Source organism: Cetorhinus maximus, chromosome 19, assembly GCF_964194155.1.
Source record: "Cetorhinus maximus chromosome 19, sCetMax3.hap1.1, whole genome shotgun sequence".
In the NCBI taxonomy this organism is placed as follows: Eukaryota; Metazoa; Chordata; class Chondrichthyes; order Lamniformes; family Cetorhinidae; genus Cetorhinus; species Cetorhinus maximus.
The window spans coordinates 12,340,901-12,358,635 of record NC_135897.1 but is presented as its reverse complement, the minus strand read 5'-3'; the positions used below and the strand labels follow the sequence as shown (position 1 = coordinate 12,358,635).

Genomic DNA, 17,735 nt, shown 5'->3' with positions numbered 1-17,735 from the left:
AACTCCCTCTGAATCACCTCCAACATATTTACATTGTTCCTCAAATAAGGAGACCAAAACTGCACAGTATTCGAGATGTGGAGTCACCAACGCCCGTATAATTGAAGCATAACACCCTTAATTTTATGTTCAATTCCTCTTGTAATAAAGGATAAAATTCCTTTAGCCTTCTTAATAACTTGCTGTACCTGCATACCAACTTTTTGCAACTCATGCGCTAGAACATCTAGATCCCTCTACACCTCAGAATTCTGCAGACATTCTCCTTTTAAGTAATACTCTGCTTTTTTTATTGTTCCTGCAAAAATGAACAATTACACATTGTCCCACATTACACGCCATCTGCCAGATTTTTGCCCACTCACTCAACCTATATCTACTTGCATCAACCTCCTTATGTCCTCCTCCATCTATATCAACCTGCTTATGTCTTCATAACATACTTTCCTACCTATCTTTGTGCCATCTGCAAATTTAGCTACCATGCCTTTGTTCCCCACCAATCTAAGTCGTTGATATAAACTGTAAAAAGTTGAGGCCCCAGCACAGACTCCAACAGGGCTCCACTCGTCACATCCTGCCAATCAGAAAGAGACTCATTTATGCATACTCTGTTTTTTGCCAGCCAGCCAATTTTCTATCCATGCTAATATGTTACTCCCTACACCATGAGCTTTAATTTTCCATAATAATCTCTGATGTGGCACCTTATCAAATGCCTTCTGGAAATCCAAGTACAGTATGTCTACAGGCTCCCCTTTATTCATTGCACATGTTACTCCTTCAAAGAGCTCCAATAAATTGGTTAAACACGATTACCCTTTCACAAAACCATGCTGACTCTTCCCAAATACCTTGAATTTCTCCAAGTGCCAAGCTATAACCTCCTTAATGATCGATTCTAACACCTTCCCTATGACAGACGTCAAGTTAACTGGCCTATAGTTTCCAGATTTCTGCCTCCCTCCCTTCTTGAATACAGGGGTTATATTTGCTATCTTCCTGTCTGACGGAACCTTTCCAGAATCTAGCAAATTTTGGAAAATTAACACCATTGCATCTACTACCTTTATTAGCCACCTCTTTAAAGACCGAGCATCAAGTCCATCAGGACCCGGAGACTTGTCAGCCTGCAACTCCATCAATTTGCTCAGTACTGCTTCCCTAGTGATTGTTATTTCACCAAGTTCCACTCTCCCCTCCATCTCCAGATTTACAGCTATTTCTGGAATGTTTTTTGTATCCTCTATAGTGAAGACTGAAGCAAAATATTTGTTCATTTCATCTTCCATTTTGTTATTACCTACTATTATCTATCTCCCCATTGTCAGAGGACCAACTCTCACTTTACCTACTCTTTTCCATTTTAAGTACCTGTAGAAACTCTTGCTATCCGTTTTTTACATTTCTAGCTAGCTTCCTCTCATACTGTAATTTCTTTCTGCTGATTAGCCTTTTAGTCATTCTCTGCTGTTCTTTATATTCTGACCAATCATCTGACATGCCACTCATCTTTGCAGTCAATTAACTTACTTTGTTATGAATGCTATGCACAGATACAGAGCCTTTAGTTTTGTCTTTTTGTTATCTTGTAACATCTAGTCTTGACTGTTGATGTATTCTTAGGTTTTTTCCCTCTGTCCCTTCCTGCCATTCTCTCACCCTCATTTCGCATATTATTATTTTGCTCTCTTGCCTTGACTCTATCCCTTGATTTGCCAAATCTGCCCAAGTTTTATCCCTCATCCCTCTTTTTTAGTTTAAAGTCCTCTCTGCTTCCATAGTTATGTAGCTCATTGGAACTCCAGTCCCACAGTTCAGGTGTAGGCCGTCCCAATGGTACAGCCTCCAACAAACCAGGACCCATTTTTCCACAACAGTCTTTGAGCCACACATTCATTTCTCTAATCTTATTTGCCCTATGTCAATTTGAACGCAGCTCTGGTAATAATCCAGAGATTATTACCTTTGAGGTTTTGCTTCTTAATTTGGTGCCTAGCTCCTCATACTGACAAAACAAAACCTCTTTCCTTGTCCTGCCTATGATGTTGGTACCTACATAGACCATGACAACTGGATCCTCCCCCTCCCATTGCAAGTTCCTCTCTAGCCCTGAACAAACATCCTGAACCCTGGCACCGGGCAGGCAACACAGCTGTCTGGACTCTCGCTCTTTGCTGCAAGAACAGTGTCAATCCCCCTCACTCTACTGTACCTTACTATGGCTATATTCCTGTTTGCACCCGCCACTCGAATGGCTTCCTGTACCATGGTGCCATGGCCAGCCTGCTCATCCGCCTTACAGACCTCACTTTCATCCGCACAGGTTGAAAGCATCTCAACCTGTTTAAAATTGCAAGATCTGAGGCTCCTCCACTACTGTCTGCTTGGTCTTATTACCTGCCTCACTTACGGTCACAACCTCCCGTCTCTCACCACTGACCAAAACAGACAGCCCTATTCTGAGAGGTGTGACCGTCTTCTGGAACAAAGTGTCCAGTCATTCAGCTTCCAGGTCAATAATCCTGATCCAGAATTCCTCTAGCTGCTTACACTTTCTGCAGACGTGTTTGTCCTGGATCGTCTAGGCATCCAAAAGCTCTGACATTCCACAGGTGCAACATAACACCTGTCCTACTACTGTTGCTTATGTTATTTAGTTAATTTAATCACTTTCTTTATTAACTTAGAGTAATTCCTATGTGTGCTACAATTTACCATGATTAAATGCTAGTACCACTGACAACTAAAAGTTACATGTTTCTTAACTACACAGGTATATTTTAGGCATTTATTTGAATTATTTTAATTTTAAAGTTTTGGTTATTTTTATTTATAGATCAACCTTAACACCCATGTCCTGAACTGGCTATTAACACACTGTCCCTAACAGTAAGCACGAAGAAGAGATCTTAACCACTCAAGATATCTACCAGATACTCACCAAGCAACATGCTTCTTCCCCTATAGTAGAGAAAGAACCAATCCTACAGGTTGAAAAAGTTAGAAAAAGCAAAGGAGCACCTCCCTCCCCTCCTCACTAAACTCCCTCAACTCACCAAACTCCCAGCACTCCATTGAGGTGGCACGCCAGTGTTCGGTCGCATTGAAATGTCTGAATTTAAATGTTCTGAAACTATAAAGGCACTAGCTGAGCCCAGGTGAAGTATCTTTGAAGTGTCATCACTGTTATAGTGTAGGAAATGTGGCAGTAAGTTTGCACACTGCAAATACCCACAAGCAGCAATGTGATAATGACCAGATAATTTTTTGAGCTATTGAAGGATTAATATCGGCCAGGACACAGGAGACAATTTCTATGCTCCTCTTCAAAATAATGCCACGGAACCTTTTCCATCCACCTGACAGCACAGGTGTGACCTTGGTTTATCGTCTCATCCGAACGACGGCACCACTGACAGTGCAGCACTCCCTCGGTACTGCACTGGAGTGTCAGACTAGATTGGAATTTGACCTGAATCCACAACCTTCTGACATAAAGGCGAGACCACTATCAACTGAGCCAGAGCTGATGAGTGAAGGTATGAGCCAAAAGATAGGTTATTGGGAGGTTTCAAGGTGGAGAGAGGTGCAGCAAGGAAAAGGGTCTTAGGAAAAGAATTCCAAAGTGCAGTGATAGGATGACTGAATTTGCCATCATCTATCGTGGAGCAGAAAGCTTCCAAGTATTTCAGCAGCAGGATACAAGACTGGAGAAATTGCAGTGAAATTACTGAAAGATTTATAAATAAGGATGAGGCACCATGATTGATAGATCAGCATTGCTTAGTGTGAGATAGTATGCAGGCAATAACATTTTGAGTGAGCTGGTTGGCTCAGGGGATCACGAGAGAAGCTGCGTGCATAGTTGGTCGCTTTAGCAGCAGTTGTGGTAAGATAGGGAGAATGATATTAAGGAACTGGAAATAGATGCTGGTGGTAACAAAATAGAAGTGAAATCTAAAACCCAGCTCTAGATGGGACAAGGTACAGAGCTAGGTGAGTAGCTGAAAATGGTGGCTGGGGTGGAGTGTTTCAGTTGGTTGATTGACTTTGATCTTTACCAACATTTAGCTAAAAAAAAAGGTTCTGGTTCATTTTCAATGTTGCATAGGCCGTCACACAGTGCACCAACAGTTATGCCGTCAAGGCAGTTTGCGCACAGTTAAAGTTGGGTGCTCATCAGCATGTGTGTGGAGCTGAACCCATGCTTATGGATAACATGGTGGAAAGGCATAATGGAACTGAGGAATTAGAGGAGGCTGAGGGGAGAACCACAAAGGTACTGTGAGGAGCTACACCAGGAAAAGTGGGAATAGAATCACGAGAATGCAATGCTATGAAGGTAGATCATGGAGGAGAGGTGGTCAAAGATGATAGGGTAGTCAGCAACACTTAAAGCAACAAAGAGGTTGAGAAAAATGAGGGATATGGAGCCAATGTCTCTGCCACACCATTATATAATTGGTACACATTGACCCAAAGTAGCCTTGTGTGTTTTGAATGGGACTGAATCATTAATCAGTTTTAATTCCTTCTAAATCCTGAAAACAAAATGGTAAACAAATAACAGCAAAGAACTCAAAGCAAAAGCTTTTCGTTCAAATTACAGTGAGACAGCACTCAAAACTAAACAGAAGCTTGGAGAGAGGTTACAATCAACACCCCCTCTAAGCTGTGTGGGTGCACAGCCAGACAGCAATCAGGAACATGCCACACAAGGAACAAACTGGCAGTGCACAAGCAGTGTTCCCTTTAAGCACAGCAAACAAAAGCTAGAGGGAACATGGGTTACAACATTCAGTTTATATTACAGAATGCACTCCCTCCCACCTCCATGGAAGCAATATCACCCAGTTCCCAGTAAGCTAAATCAAAACCATTTATGCTGCAGAGTGGATATGACAAATAATGATTTCAAAAGGAAGTTGGATGGAAATAAGCTTACAGGGATCAAGCAGGGGGAGTGGGACTGACTGGATTGCTCCAGAAGGTATCATCATGGAATCGATGGACCCAATGGGTAATTTATGCCACTGAAGGGGGTCAAAGACAACACTGCAACCACCACAGCTGCCCAGATTTGCGCATCAGCATTTGCTGCAACACCGGGATTACGATTTTCCATTTTGGTCACAAAGCTTCTCTCTATGGGCCAGTGATGTCAAAAAACCACAATGAAGGAGACAAAAACACACAAGAGTCACTCAGACCCTGTTCTACCACATAATTAGATAATGATTGATCCACATCTTAACTCGATCTAGCCCATCTTTGTTCAGTAACCTTTAGTCCTTATCCAATAAAACTGAAACAGTTTTTTTGAGGGGATGGAGGGGGATGGTAGCGTTTCAGATTTCCATTACCCTTTTTGTGAAGGAGTCCTTCCTGATATCAGCCCTTGACAGTCTGAACTTTAATTTTAAAGTTATTACAACCACCCCCACCACCCACCCAACCCCCAGTAAGGACTTCCTCTCCAGAGAAAATTCTCTCTCTACCCTATAAAATCCTTTAATCAGTCTAAACGCCTTAATTAGATCACCCTTAATCTGCTCTACTCAAGGGGAAAAAACCACTATATGCAAACTGTCCTTATAGTTTAACCATCTAAGGTCAGCATTGATCTGGTGAATCTGCATTCCACTTCCTCCAAGGCTAATATATCCTTCCTGAGGTGCAATGCCCAGAACTGAACACAGTATAGGTACTCTAAATGGGGTCGAATCAGAGCTTTATACAACTGAAACATTACTTCCACTCCTTTGTATTCAACAAAGCCAACATGCCATTAGCTCCTTTTATTGCTATATTTTAATATCTGTATACTAGTTTTTAGTACATAATACATAGACCCCAAAACCTCTTTACTCCTCCACAGTTCCTCACTTTTCACCATTTAGAAAATGCTCTGATCTAACTTTCTAAGCTGCAATGTGTGTCAGATGCACACCTACCAACCACACCAACTGCCCCCCGCCCTCCACGCCTTTCACCCCTCAAGATGGATTTTTGATCCCAGCTGTCAAGTAGGAGAGAAGACAACAAACAAGGGTAAGTCATGCACTACAGCACTTGGCAAGAAGATACCATAGGCAGAAACTAAAGGCCTCAGTCAGGTGCACAGTAACTTCAGGAGAAGCAACAGAATCACAGGGCAAGTGTAGCGATTACCCTCGAGACAACTGAATATGGGAAATGCAATATTAACTAGAGTTGCAACTTAATAATGCAACCTTCTGTCCCAAAAGGCAAGGATAAAATACAAAGAATTGCATTTCCTCAGAAAACTCCGATTACCACCTTCAAATCTTTGCAAAGAAAGCAGGGTTACTTAATTAAAAACATACTACTGCTAATACAATACACGCCAGGGAATTGGAGACAGGTTCAACCAGTCCAAAAAATAACTACACCCACACAAGTTCCATTCCTCTGTGCCAGATAAATGCTGACTAGACTGCAGTGATAGGAAGCTCCACCTAACCTTGAGCAGACACAAGTGTCATGGAGGCCAAGATAGTCTACAAGCCAGTGCTGTGTAAGCAGACGCAAGATAACTACCACCCCTCCCACAAATACATGGCTAAAATACATATGGGACCTTTGCCAATTTAAACAGATAATTTACAGTTAGCACTGGAAAAGCACGAGGAATCCGGCTCTGATTTCCTGCTGGTATACCTATTCTGATGCCAAACACAATTCTTTACCCTTCCTGCCAAAAACGACGCTTAAAATACAAATCAAATCCTAATCCTACATCACAATAGGCAGTCAAAAATGACGAGGGCTAAGAGTCTGAGCAAAGTGCTCTCTGGTGTGCTTTTCATGGTGTCACCTGCAAAGCATTGTGAACAAACTCCAACCAGACTGCAGTGTAAAGTTCTAATCACTTTTAAAAAGCATTAGCCCACTGAATAAGGTCTTTCTTACGATACTTCCTTCTGAATTCTATACAGTGCCACGGCGTGCAATACAAATTGCACTATGAAACCACACACACAGGTTTCCATTATCACATTCCCCTGTACAAAGATCACATTTCACAATACTGAAAACAGAACTAAATTCAGATATTTAAATATTTCTCAGTTAGAAGGTGCTGGGTAGCCTCCAAATAATATTTCCCACATAGCCCTACCCTTCCCCCAAAACATTTAAAGCTGGGATGAGACAGAACTCTCATTGGCTCTGTTTACTCAGCTTTATCCTCCAAAGTTTTCTCAACTCGAGAACTGTTCCTATAGATTTGGAAAATTATGCATGTCACTCCACTTTTTAAGGAAGGTAAAAGGGAGAAACCAGAGAATTATAGACCAGTTAGCCTAAATATGTTGTCAGGAAATGGTTAAAGTTTATAATTAAGGATAAGGCAACTGAACACTTCAGGGAGATTCAGCATGGATTGGTAAAGGGTAGATCATTGATTAATCTGATTGAATTTTTTGAGGTGTCAGATTTCTCTATATCTGATTTGTATGGACTTCCAGAAGGTAATTCCCATAAAAGACTTATCTGAAATCAAATAAAAAACTTGAAAGAAAATTACTGACCTGGCTAGGAAATTGGCTGAATGGCAAGTGAGAGTAGGGATAATAGGCAAGTACTCTCATTAGCATAACCTATCCAGAAAAGTTCTGTGGTGGGGGCCTCAACTGTTCACCATATTTATTAATAATGTGGGTGACTGGATAGAAAGCCACATATCCAGGTTTGCCTGACTAGGTGGCATCACAAGCACTGGAGGTGGAAGCATAAAATTACAAGGAGATATTGAGAGATTAAGTGAATGGGCAAAACTGTGACAAATGGATTTCAATGTAGGCAAATGTGAGGTCATCCACGTTGAATCTAAAAAGGATAGGGTACTTTCTAAATGGTGAACAGCTAGAAACATTGGCGGGCCAAAGAGAATTGGGGGTCCTGGTACATCGATTATTAAAATGTCATGACAGTTACAGAAAACAACCAAGGCAGCTAATGAAATGCTGGCCTTTACATGAAGAGCACTAGAATAAACCCCACTGATCAAAACATCCATAACTACCGGCAGGATCAGGGAATTATAATGCTGCTACAAACCTTTCATGCACAGACTTCTTAATTCTTAATTCACCGGCATCCCTCAATTCCAATTCTTTACAGAACAGGTGAGTTGAGTGAAGACCACTGCTCTGGCTATAGTAGTATACCAAAGAAATGCTCTAGTGAGCAATCCAAATAGATTATAATGGAGGAAACGTAGCAGCCTATTTCTAAATAAGTTTTGAAAAGCATTTCCACACAAGTACACACACACTCTCTCTGTCCAATATCCTTTGTGCTGGTTTGACACAGTTGATATCAGTACTGGTAAAAAGTTTGTGGGCTCAAGGTCCATAATCAGGGGTTTAGTTTATTATCTAAAGATAGGTTTTCATGACAGTGCAACACCGAGATTGTTGCTCCTTGGAAATGTTAACCAGGGAGGCAAAGCATGATTTAAGTATATGTTAAAAAATCCCACATCACTTGCAGAAAAGGGAGTTCTCCCAGTGTCCTGCCAACTCTCCTCCCTTAACCAGCATCAAGAAGCCCGCAGAGCTTCAACAGTATCATCATCCTGCTTTTGTACAGCTTGAAGCTGCCCATCAAGGTCAATAGTCTATTATAAAAGAATGCAGCATGCCACCATCACATTGAACAATGTCCTCAGAAGCATGTCAAAAACCTAACTACCCAAGAATCATCCAAAAACAAATCAACTAGTTTTTCATCACACTCTTTGCAGGACACTGCAGTTACAATTCAACAATATTACACTTGAAGAAAAGAATGCCCTGCTTGCAGTGCTATCAGACAATGACATTGTGCCATGGTGCCTGGTATAAAAATAAGATTGGGTGCATAAACTTAGTTTTAGGCATCTAATGCTTACCTTTTCTGTCACCTGCTCCAGAATCATACAACACAGGGCGTTTTGCAAACTGAAGCTCTGAATTTAAACCTAGCAGGGTTTTGTGCTGACCTTAAGACAATCAGGCATTTCTACCATCCAAACTGAAGCTCCTTCCATGCTCCTCGAAATATTTCTTTAAACCCAACCACAGATGACCACAGCCAGCTGTACATAAGTATCATTCCTACTTCCTGCCCTCACCATTTCTTGAGGAAAGACCATCAAGCATTATTGGCTATCCCAGGAGTCAACCCACAACCTATTCACGATCAGATCAGCCACTGTGCCAGCTAGGACTTCCTGAGAGAACTGGTCAGGGATCAAACATGCGATTTTCCTGGACTGATGGCTGAGTGCCATTGGGAGCAGTTTATCCAACCCAACAAGTGATCAGGAAGTCTCTGATGGCAATGTAGCCCAGTCTCTCATCCTTTCAGCTGCAAGAACGTTGCAGACAACTGAGGGAGACAATTCAGGGTGACAGGGGTCCATTCCAGTATTCCTTGAGGCCACAAGGAGTGAATGGCAAAAGTCACAAAAGGGCAGCTGCTGTAAGTTACCATGTGTTTCAGTTAAGCTGAATATCTATACATCAGATCAGACAAGACATGAAAGTAGGGAGTTACTGCTCAAATAATAGGAAAAAGAACAGCATTAAGCAACTGTGCTTGAATTCATAGGATAATCTACAAGTTTACCAAAGCTTCACTGCAAAAAACAATGCTCTGTTTGCAGTGTTATCAGACATTTTGGCATGCTCCAAAGAGCTATGTATGTTGGATGCTCAATGGTACATCTTTACCATTACACAAGCTGTTAGCTTTGGGTCATCTGTACTTTGTCACCTACCCCTCGAATTGTATAATACAAGCTTGTGAAAATTAGAGCTCTCAGAATTTGAAGTTGGTTGGATTTTTCGTCTTCACACCTTGGGCAGGACAATCTTTTGTAATAAGACTTGATTAGACACACAGTGATGGTTCATTAGATTGGTTCCTGGGCTGGGAGGGCTGTCCTATGGTGAGAGGCTGAGCAAATTGGGCCTATACTCTCTGGAGTTTAGAAGAATGAGAGGTGATCTTATTGAAACATACAAAGTTCTGAAGGTTCTTAACAGGATAGACAGAAATTGTTTCTCCTGGCTCGGGAATCTAGAACTCCTGGGGCACAGCCTCAAAACAAGGGGTCAATCATTTAGGGCTGACACAAGGAGAAATTTCTTCACTCGGATGGTTGTGAATTTTTGGAACTGTCTACTCTGCAGGGTTTTGGCTGCTCCGTTGCTGCGTATGTTCAAGGTGAGATAGGTAGATTTTTAGTTTCTCAGGGAACAGAGAGATATGGGGAGCTAGTGGGAAAGTGGAGTTGAGGCAGAAGATCAACCATGATCACATTCAATGGCGAGGCAGGCTGGGGAGAGGCCATGAGGTCTACTCCTGCGCCTATGTTCTAACCATAGAGTGAAATTCCTTCTACACTACCTATATGATCAAAATGTCAGACCTCACCCACCTCCTATAAGACTTCAAAACTTTGTCTAAAATATGACCATTTAGCAGCAGTGGAACCTACCAAGACCCCAATATATCATTTCTCCTTTACTGAAGTCACTTTGAGGTATGGCAGTGGTCCATTAAATTTACAGTGAGTACCACTGCTAAACCACTTTACAAAACTACTATAAGGAACACCACACCACCGCCTATATTCTTTCCCCCTTGCTTATCTACAGTTGAGAGGATGAGTTCTTATTCAGTTTCCACGCCACTAACTGTGCTGATTTCAATCTAGCCTTTAGCCATGGCTCAGTGGAAAGCACTCACCTCTTAGTCAGAGGGTGTGGGTTCAAATGCCACTCCAGAGACTTTGATCATATAATCTAGGCCAGCAGTCCAGTGCAATACTGCCAGAATACTGCACTGTCAGATAAAACCGTCAACCGCAACCAGTATGCCCTCACTATTGGAGATAAAAGAACCCATGACATTATTCTACGAGTTCTCTCCAGTATCCTGGCCAATACTTAAATCTCAACCAACATCATGAACAGGCTATCTGCTCATTGTCTTATTAATAGCAATGAGATAATATCTTCCCAAACTGACTGCCGCATTTCCTACATTACGACAGTGACTATACTTCAGAAATACTAGATTGACTGTAAAACATTTTGGGACACTCCAAGATCATGAAGGCACAAATACAGTGTAGCTGGCTGGCCATCTGGGCTGGTAGCTCAGGAGCAGGACAAAGCAGGCATCTGAAAGGACATGGAGGGAGATGCATATACATTTATAATCATAGAAATCTTTGAAAATTTAGGACTGAGGTGGCCATTCAGCCCATCGTATTCATGTCCATTGATAAAGAGCTCTAATCCCACCCTCCTGCATTAAGCCCATAACTCACATAACTCATAAGGTCACAGCTCTTCAAGTGGACATCCAAGTACCTTTTCTGAAATGCGGTGAGATTTTGTGTCTCTACCACCCTTTCAGGTAGAGAGTTGCAGGAACCTATCACCCTCTGGATGAAAAATGTTTCCTCATCTCTCCTCTAATCCTTCTACCAATTACTTAAAATCTATGCCTCCTGGTTTGTGACTCCTCTATGGCAAATAACGTCATCCCTATTTATTCTATCCTGTCCCTCAATTTTATACATGTCAATTACATCACCCCTTAGCCACCTCTGTTCCAAGGCAAACAGTTCATTCATTCACAAGATGCAGGCATTGCTGGCTAGACCAGCACTTGTTGCCCATCCCCAATTGACCTCAAGAAGGTGATGGTGAACCACTTTCTTGAATCGCTGCAGTCCAGTAAACCCATAGTGCTGGTAGAGAGAGAGTTCCAGTATTTTGGCGCAGCAACAATGAAGAAACAGCGATATGGTTCTAAGTCAGCATGTTATGTGACTTGGAGGGAAACTTGCAGGTGATGGTCTTCCCATGCATCGGCTGCCCTTGTCCTTCGAGGTGGTAGAGGTCGCAGGTTTAGAAAATCCTAAGGAGCCTTGGTAACTTGCTGCAATGCAGCTTGTAGATGGTACATGCTGCTGTCACTGTGCATCGGTGATGGAGGGAGTGAATGTTGAAGGTAAGTGGATGGGGTACCTACCAGACTTTGGGGAATCAGGTGCTGAGCAGTCGCCGCAGAATTCCCAGCCTCTGACCTGCTCTCTTGGCACAGTATTTATATGGCTGTCCAATTCAATTTCTGAGCCTTGTATCTGGGTAGAATGCTAATTAGCTATTCTTTTGACCCCAATTACCTAGTGCCACTCCCCATAGCCCTGCTCATTCTTCCTTTACAGGTAATAATCCAATTCCCTCAAATGTCTCAATTGACCCTGCCTCCACCACACTCAGGCAATGCATTCAAAATCCCAACTGCTCACTGCGTGAAAAAACATGTCCACATGTCACCATTGCTTCTTTTGCCAATAATCTTAAATCTGTGCCCCCTTATTCTCGATGCTTCCACTAATGGGAACAGTTTCCCCCTTTGTACTCTGTCCAGACCGCTCATGATTTTGAATACCTCTATCAAATCTCCTCTCAACCTTCTCTTCTCCAAGGAAAACAGTCCCAACGTCTCCAATCTAGCTACATAACTGAAGCCCCTCATCCCTGGAACCATTTTTGCAAATCTTCGCTGCACTCTCTCCAATGCCTTCACATCTTTCCTAAAGTCTGGTGCCCAGAACTGGACACAATGCTCCATTTAAGGCCGAACTAGTGTTCTACACGAATTTAACATAACTTCCTTTATTTTGTACTCTATGCCCCTATTAAAGTCTAGGGCACTGTATGCTTTATTGACCACTCTCTCAAATTGCCCTCCTACCTTCAATGACTTAACACACATACACACCCCTATGCTCCAGCACCCCCTTTAGAATTGTACCCTTTATTTTATATTGTCTCCCTATGTTCTTCCTACCAAAATGAATCGCTTCAAATTTCTTTGCGTAAATTTCATCTGGCACTTCTCTGCCCATTCCACCAACCTACAATATTTTTAAGTTCTATACTATCCTCCTCACTATTCACAATGTTCCAAGTTTCATATAATTTGCAAATTTTGAAATCATGCCTATACACCAAGGTCTAGGTCATTAATTATATCAGGAAAAGCAAGGGTCCTAACACCGACCCCTTGGGGACTCAATTACAAGCCTTCCCCTAGCCCGAAAAACATCCATTAACCACTACACTGTTTCTTGTCACTCAATTAATTTCATATCCATGTTACTACGGTCCCTTTTATTCCTGTGTTAGAACTTTGCTCACAAGTCTGTTGTGCAACACTTTATCAAGTGCCTTTTGGAACCCACGTACAGCACATTTTATGTGAAGTTCTTCCCAACATCTGTACTATTTTCCTTTCACCCATGCCCCCTAGTTCGAGTATCCATAAAATAGCCTTCCAGGTAAGACTGATCTTTGCTGTTTAATATCGTAAACTACTTCTACTAAACTCAATTCTTTCAAGTTAAAGAGATCAATCACCTGGCTATCCTTCTAACAATTCTTAGACATTATGGCTTAGCCCTTGAAACTCCACTGTACACCACATTCATAGCTAGAATGTTCCAATGCAATGACCTCCCCCAGCTCTATCTGACCCTTAAATTGACAAAATTAAAAAACATTCAAGATGCAGTGGCCCGGAGAGGATCTGACCCAGGTATTCATTATTAAAAAAGTTTACAAGTTTACATGCTTAAGGTGATGAAGATAGTTAGGCCTTTACAAGATAGGAGCAAGTCACTCTGAATAACAATTAATGGTTTTGTGACTTCCTGAGGTTTACCCACTAGCCAATGTGGGTTGAGGAAAGAGGAAGCATTGGTAGTTGGGGGTGAAATCTGCCAGCGAGACCATATAGGAGCCTGAACACACAAATATAAATGAGCTGCCTGGCCAGGCAACTGTATAGTTTTAGCATTGCACACTTCAACACAATGTCTACTGATGTAACAATGCAATCAAACATTCTAATCACTGTGTTTTTGCCAGTCTAATGATTTAACATGTTCGGTATCAACTGACCATCACAACTAGGCCCCTTCCTGCTTTAACTCCCGCTACAGAATTAAATTCACACTATTCACACTGGACTATACAGATGTTCAGGTTCTAATATTGTGGCCACAGATAAAAGTGAAGTGCAATACCTTCAATACGACGGGTAAGAAATACGCCACTGGACATATCTTTTTGAATAGCAAAAATAATTAACTTCATTAAAAATAATGGAAATATGAATCAGCAAATTTAGTTTTCAGAATAATTTCTAAAACAAATACCACAAATTAACTTTTCCAAATTCAAAACTGATACTGGATCACTATCTTCCCAAAGAACTTACTATCTATAGCTTGAGTTATCTATTTGTTAATAGGTATTTTTCCAACCTGCGCCCCTGCTTTCACTATGGTTCACACTAGTGAATTGGTTCACACGCACCAGCTAACCTGCAGGTTGCTAATGTTTTTGATGCAAAATCCCAGCTTTGCAATGGTCCCTGGGGTAACAAAAGTGCTGTGCAAAACCCAATGGGTGATGCAATGAAAGTAGAGATGGTCGAGTGATGGAGTGGCACAACATTCCAACTTAGGAAATAGTATTTTGCGATACAGCATAGGAGCAACTTGAAGGCATGATTTATGTTAAGTATGGCATGCTTGTGAATTATTGTTTCCAAAACTCCCCACCACTGGGGGTTTTCCTACTGTCATGTCCAGGTCTGGCATTGCTATGATTAGTCAACAACTCCATTATTGTTGTACCAGGATGGTAAATGGTAAACTAGATGGATCTTGGTCTTCTTTTATCATGTAATTCCTAACAGCAGATAAAGGGTGCCCAATTAATATATAGGCAATGTTTTCAATTATTTGCAAAAAGCAGCATTTTCTGTACATAAAAATTGGCAAAACCACTCAACTTCCCCTTTGGAAACAAACATTTCTCACCTCTACTTCAACCTGCTCCTGTACATCATCCAGTAACTGGACCACAAGCTGGATCCCTCTGCCCCGAGTTTTGAGAGACGATGCCATGGAGAGGCTTTGCCCCGGCTCCAATGTACTAACCGCTGCATGTGTCTGTGCTCCAAGTCGAGCTCCAGGAGTCTGCAACACTCGATACGTTCCTTCCATCTCCTCCATCACTCACCACGGGCAACAGATGTAGTCTAGGAAAGACAAACTCAGGTTTATATATTTGCTGCCAGATCACAACTTCATTTTAAACCATACAGTAATTTGCTACTTAGGTGCAAAACTGCAATTTCTTCTTCATATTTACTAATATCGTACAGCAGCTGACATCAGAGAGGTACACAAAAGTTTCCTTGTGTAAACCATGAAAGCAAACCAATAATGCATTAAGACTGCTCCAGACCAGCATCAGAAACTGTTCTAACTAATTCTTTTGTCTGTTTACATTTTGACAAAAGATCTGCTTATTAAGCTGAAGGGTTGGTTTGTAAAGTCTGCTCATGTCTGTCTGTTTACTACTATCTCTAGCTATCCAGTCACGTACACAGATTGTGCTACTGTACTTTGTTTGGAGGTAGGGAAAGTCAAGTAATTTAAAAATATTAAAACAGGCATCAGTGAGTGGTACAACAGGCTCTTGTAGTAAACAGAAGGGAAGAAAAACAGAGTCAGATAGATCGGTAGAAAGACAGAAAATAAAGAAACTTGTATTTACATAGCATCTTTCACCTTCTCAGGATAGCCTTAAAAGACATCAGAAGTCACCTGCTCTTCTTCAAACAGTGCCACAAAAATGCTCTGGTGAAGAATGCTCCTGGTGGGTTTTGGAGCAGGGGTGGTAGTCACAGCAGCACAGGCAAAGTTTCCAGGATCTGTGCCAGGTTACCTAATCACTGCCAGGAAAGCAGGGGAAATATTGAAACCAAAGACCACATGAGAGGAAAGGCAATTTCTTTAACAGAATGCCTCATTTTATCTCCTTCACAGACACTACTCCCAGCTCCCTAACCTCCAATGTTGACAATCTCTATTCCTTTCTCCTGCTCCAGTCCTCCTCTAAATGCAAGTCTATGTGCTAAACCCCAGGAATCCTCTCTCAACTTTTGCCAAAACCCACATTTCCTGCCCTCATCCAACCTCACCCACAGCACTGTTCAAAAAAGTAGTCAACTCCATGTCTATCCAATCCCAGAACATTAAGTGCAACTAAACCAAATGAACCCCACCTTCCCCCAACTACTGTTAACCACAGTTAATTATGTCTAGCCTACCATTTTGATTACAATCTATGTATCCTTTTTTTAAAAAAAAGGCTGGATAAAATTGAGTAACATAAAGGAACAGGCCACTGATTTAATTTTTGCAGAAATTGTATGGTTCAAAACTAACAAAAGCAGTTCACTATGCGGTTCTAAGTACCAAAATTCCAATATCCAGCAACAAAATTGATTGCACCCTCAAAACTGAGCGAGAACGGAGTTGTGTCTTTCTCTAACCAGAAACCTCCAAGTGACTCTTGATTATGCCAGCATCCATCAGCTGAAGGTAAGAAGTAATGTTCTTTGGGCATTCAGGAAATTACATGATGTGCAGTACATTTATCTATAACAATTAACGTTATACAATATCCGCAGCTGATTTTTTTTTTGTGCACAGATCTAATGTACTGCTCTAAAATGGTGGAAGTCATCAAGATCGTCGATTGAAATGGTAAACAGCTGCCCCAGGGAAGTGATGAACATTTTTGAAATATCTTAAGTGTTGTTCACTTTTACTGATAACAGAAGAGGTGTGTTTCAATCCATCCACATTGGTGTCCAGATGAGCCACACACTCCATACTCAGTTTCCTACTCTGTTTCTTCTGAAGTAGAGTCATACAGACTCAAAACGTTAACTCTGTCTTTCTCTCCACAGATGCTGTCAGGCCTGCTGAGTATGTCCAGCATTTTTGTTTTTGTTCCTATAAATACACTTTCTCCCCCAACATCCCTTCCAAGCCACACACCATCCTGACTTGGAAATATATCGCCGTTCCTTCACTGTCGCTGGGTCAAAATCCTGGAACTCTCTTCCTATCAGTACTGTGGGTGTACCTACACCACGTGGACATGGACTGCAGCTCACCACCACCTTCTCAAGGTCAATAAATGCTGACCTAGCCAGCGACGCCCACATCTCATGAATTAATTTTTAAAAATACTTGTTGAAAGGTGTAAGTCATTTTGGTTTAAGATTTCCACAAAGGTCCTGCTTCGTGGCACTTTTGAAGTAATGCAGTCAGAGCTGGTGAAAACCAATCACATGATTTCAGAGGTCACTTCATTGACTTCTCCAATTATTTTCTTAGGAGTTACTACAAAGTTTATCCATATCTTCTTGATCCATCCCATATTGACCACAGACAAAAACGGCAAAACCCAACTCCTGCGGTTGTTCCAGTTTTTTTCTAATAAAATTGGTTTGAAACATCCTGGGATATTTTTAATCACTTGCTGGTTTGAACAAAGCAGCACCATTGAGTTTGGAAGTGTGCAGCCACTGCATGTCATTTCTCACCCGTTTGCTGATTATTCCCCAAATGGCATAAAGACTTAAAATGCCAGAAACATTCAGAAGGGCAGGCAGCATGTGTGCAGAGAGAGCTAGAATTAACATGTCAGCTCGATGACCTTTCATCAGAACCTATTTTTGATGAAAGGTCACCAATCTGAAACGTTAACTATTTCTCTCTACAGATGCTACCCAACCTGATTATTTCCAGAATTTTTTTGTTTTTATTTCAT

At 41.5% G+C, this 17,735-nt stretch overlaps 1 protein-coding gene across 5 annotated transcripts in view; it reads right to left on the bottom strand.

Annotated features, from left to right (window-relative positions):
- Nucleotides 1-15,146, bottom strand: part of farp2 (FERM, RhoGEF and pleckstrin domain protein 2) — a 188,895-nt gene extending 173,749 nt beyond the window's left edge. For 3 of the 5 annotated variants that reach the window (XR_013579581.1, XM_078563522.1, XM_078563523.1), the window contains exon 1: nucleotides 14,924-15,140. Coding sequence is in view for 4 of the 5 variants with exons in the window: in XM_078563522.1 (XP_078419648.1) it covers nucleotides 14,924-15,118 (195 nt within the window). In the remaining variant the exon portion in view is untranslated. Of the gene's footprint in view, nucleotides 1-14,923 lie in introns of all 5 variants that reach the window. The other 2 variants (XM_078563521.1, XM_078563524.1) reach the window with 1 other exon arrangement.
- Between the last annotated feature and the right edge of the window lie 2,589 nt (nucleotides 15,147-17,735).